The sequence below is a fragment of the Otolemur garnettii genome, unplaced genomic scaffold, assembly GCF_000181295.1.
Source record: "Otolemur garnettii isolate 467f Iridium unplaced genomic scaffold, OtoGar3 scaffold00171, whole genome shotgun sequence".
NCBI classification, from domain to species: domain Eukaryota; kingdom Metazoa; phylum Chordata; class Mammalia; order Primates; family Galagidae; genus Otolemur; species Otolemur garnettii.
Window position 1 is genome coordinate 1,202,334 of NW_003852566.1, and position 3,139 is coordinate 1,205,472.

Below are 3,139 nucleotides of genomic sequence, written 5' to 3' on the forward strand. Positions count from 1 at the left end.
AGGTGCACTCTGCTTATGGAATCCACCCGACTGCCTGGGAAGGCGCACGGGGCTGTGAGTGTGTCATACACAGATGCAAAGTTAAAGAATGAGAGGGAAGAGAGCAAGATATCTCACACAGTAATTTTCAAACATACTAAAAATTAAATAAATGGAGTCTCTCTTCAAAGTCTGAAAAGCAAGTCCCAAAACAAGACCCTGCCCCACGGAGCTGTGGGTGGGGCCCTGGTCATTTCCCTCCTTGCGGCCCGAGAGGCTGCCCACGCAGCTCAAACACCACTGATTCTAACACCCTTACGCTCAGTACTTCAGGCCAAGTATATATAAAACAACTGTACATTTTAAAATAAATTCTCCTGCTGTTACATGCGTGGGTTTTTTCATATGCCATACCTTTTTCCTTAACTTTTTGATTGCTATTTCATTGTCTGGGGCTTGTTTCAGAATTGCTTTAATAGTTCCCTTCCAGTTGAATTTACCTGCAACATGAAGAATAACATGTAAGACATCTTGTCTTATTGTACAACCAGAACAGTAAAAAAAGGTCTTTGATGATTAAGAATAGTGAGCATTTTTTCATGTTTGTTAGCCATTCATCTGCCTTCTTCAGACAAGGTTCTGTTCATGTCTCTTATTCCTGATAAATGGAATCATTTGCTCCTTTTTTGATTTGAGTTCTCTGTAGATTCTAGTTATCAACCCTTTGTCAGATTCATAAGATACAAATACCTTTCCCATTCTGAAAGTCTGTTTGTTTTAAGTATTGTGTCTTTAGCTGTGTAGAAGGTTTCAGCTGAATTAAGTCCCATTTAACCCCAGTAAGGATAGCCCACATATCACAAAGCCCCAAAGCTACAGATGCTGGTACAGATGCGGAGAGAAGGGAACACTTTTACACCACTGGTGGGACTGCAAACTAATACAGCCTCTTTGGAAAGAAGTGAAGAATCCTCAAAGAGCTTAAGATAGACCTTCCATTTGACCCTGTAAACCCACTACTAGGTATCTACCCAGAAGAAAAAAAAACGTTTTATCATAAGGACATTTGCACTAGATTATTTATGGCAGCTCAATTTATAGTCGCCACGATGTAGAAACAGCCTAAATGCCCATCAACCCATGAATGAATTAATACTGTGGTATATATACACCATGGAATACTATTTAGCCATGAAAATAGATGGAAACTTTACATCTTTCTTTTCTTTTTTTTTTTAGAGACAGAGCCTCAAGCTATCCCCCTGGGTAGAGTGCCATGGCATCATGCTCACAGCAACCTCCAACTCCTGGGCTCAAGCGAGTCTCCTGCCTCCGCCTCCCAAGTAGCTGGAACTACAGGTGCCTGCTACAGCGCCCAGCCATTTTTTGGTTGCAGCCATCATTGTTGTTTGGCGGGCCCAGGCTGGGGATTCGAACCCACCACCTTAGGTGTATGTGGCTGGCGCCTTAGCCGCTTAAGCCACAGGCGCCAAGCGGAAACTTTACATCTTTCATATTAACATGGATAGAGTTGGAGAACATTTCTGTTAGTAAAATATTGCAAGAATGGAAAAGCAAGTATCCAATGTACTTAACACTAATATGAAGCCAGTAGATGAACTAATACACACCCAGACAAGAGAAAAACTCAATTTAATTCAAGTTATGGGGGGGAGGAGAAGTGAGGGGAAGAGACAGGGAGAGGGGAAAAGGGAGGGGAAGGGTACTGGTGTGCTCCCGCCTATGAGGCACAATCTAAGGTACATGGCACACCTCCTGGGAGGGTCCCTGTAACTGGGACTTCACGTAACAAATGCAAACACTGTACCCTAATCACCAGCACCTTCATGCTAATCTAAAATAAGGAAAAAAAAAAAGAAAGAAAGAAAGAAAGAAAAAAACAATTTCTGCAATTATCTATTTGCTTCCTGGGAAATGAAGTAACCCTCTAATGAACAGGGCACCACAGCACCAGGGAGCCATCCCTTCGTCTGTCCCATTACGGCGGTCCAGAAGCACTCATTTCTCTTCAAAGCGCTCATTCTCAGAGTGAGCAGGTTAAGTATCAGAATGAGTATCACCAAAACTGCAAACTCTACAGAAAGACAGAGCTGTGTTCAAGGAACTCAGTAAAGACACACTAAACATCTGCCAAGACTGGCGCTAACACAGTAACGAAGACAAATGCCAGCAGAAGGAACTTGACCATGAAGGAAAGGGAGAATAGCCACAAGCAATTACACAAGGAACTACAAACGGTTCCCTACTACATCTGCTCCCGGGAGTTAAACATGCTTTCCCCTCGCTTAGTACAACTAAGAATCCCGACATCATATATGCAACAAATATAAGACAACTCTGAAAGGGCAGAGACTAGCCAGGAGCTTGGGGCCTGCAGAGTGATAGGAGATGACCTTTTTGCCTTCTGGACCAGATTTGGAGCTAAAAAATCTAGCGACCTGGCACACCAACAGGTACAGACAAAAATGCCTCAACAGAAGCTTCCTCTCCCAGCAACAGACAGGAAAGGGGCAGCCTAGCAAAACAGAAAGCTTTTGTACAACCACCACTCTACTCCAGCTGGGTGACTGTGTCTCCACCTCCACCCACGGCAGCAGGAGGTAGGCAGGAAATCTGAGCTTTCATCCACAATGCTGGGGTGTCCCTCGAGTCCGCATGGGGAGTCCTGGTCAGCAGGACAAGGAGTATCTGTCCTCCGGAGTCTATCGAGGCTGAGTGGAGGGCCGATCTTCTCCCTTACCCAGCAGTGACAAAGTGACATCCCTTTCCATACTCCCGAAGTCATGTGAGAAAAAGCCAGCTAAGGCAGAAAGTTTAAGATCTGACACCTTACATAAAAATGTATTCAAAATGCATCGTGGACTTAAATGTAAAATAAAAAACTAAAAATCCTTTAGCGTCTACTTGGCATCTGCTAAGAAGGTGTAAGTAAGTGCTCTCACCACATACACAATGTGTGTGACAGACGTGTTTATCAGCCTGATTATGGACACTATCTTACAGCCCCTTTTTGCACTTCTTAGGCTCCTGATTCTTTGAATGTTCTTGGTGGTTTTCTTTTTTTTTTTTGAGACGGAGCCTCAAGCTGTCCCCTGGGTAGAGTGCCATGGCATCACACTCACAGCAACCTCCAACTCCT

At 44.0% G+C, this 3,139-nt stretch overlaps 1 protein-coding gene across 1 annotated transcript in view; it reads right to left on the reverse strand.

Annotated features, from left to right (window-relative positions):
- Positions 1–3,139, reverse strand: part of LYAR (Ly1 antibody reactive) — a 10,090-nt gene that overhangs the window by 542 nt on the left and 6,409 nt on the right. Inside the window, exon 5 of the mRNA XM_023519311.1 lies at positions 394–479. Within this exon, the coding sequence (XP_023375079.1) occupies positions 394–479 (86 nt within the window). The remainder of the gene's footprint in view (positions 1–393; positions 480–3,139) is intronic.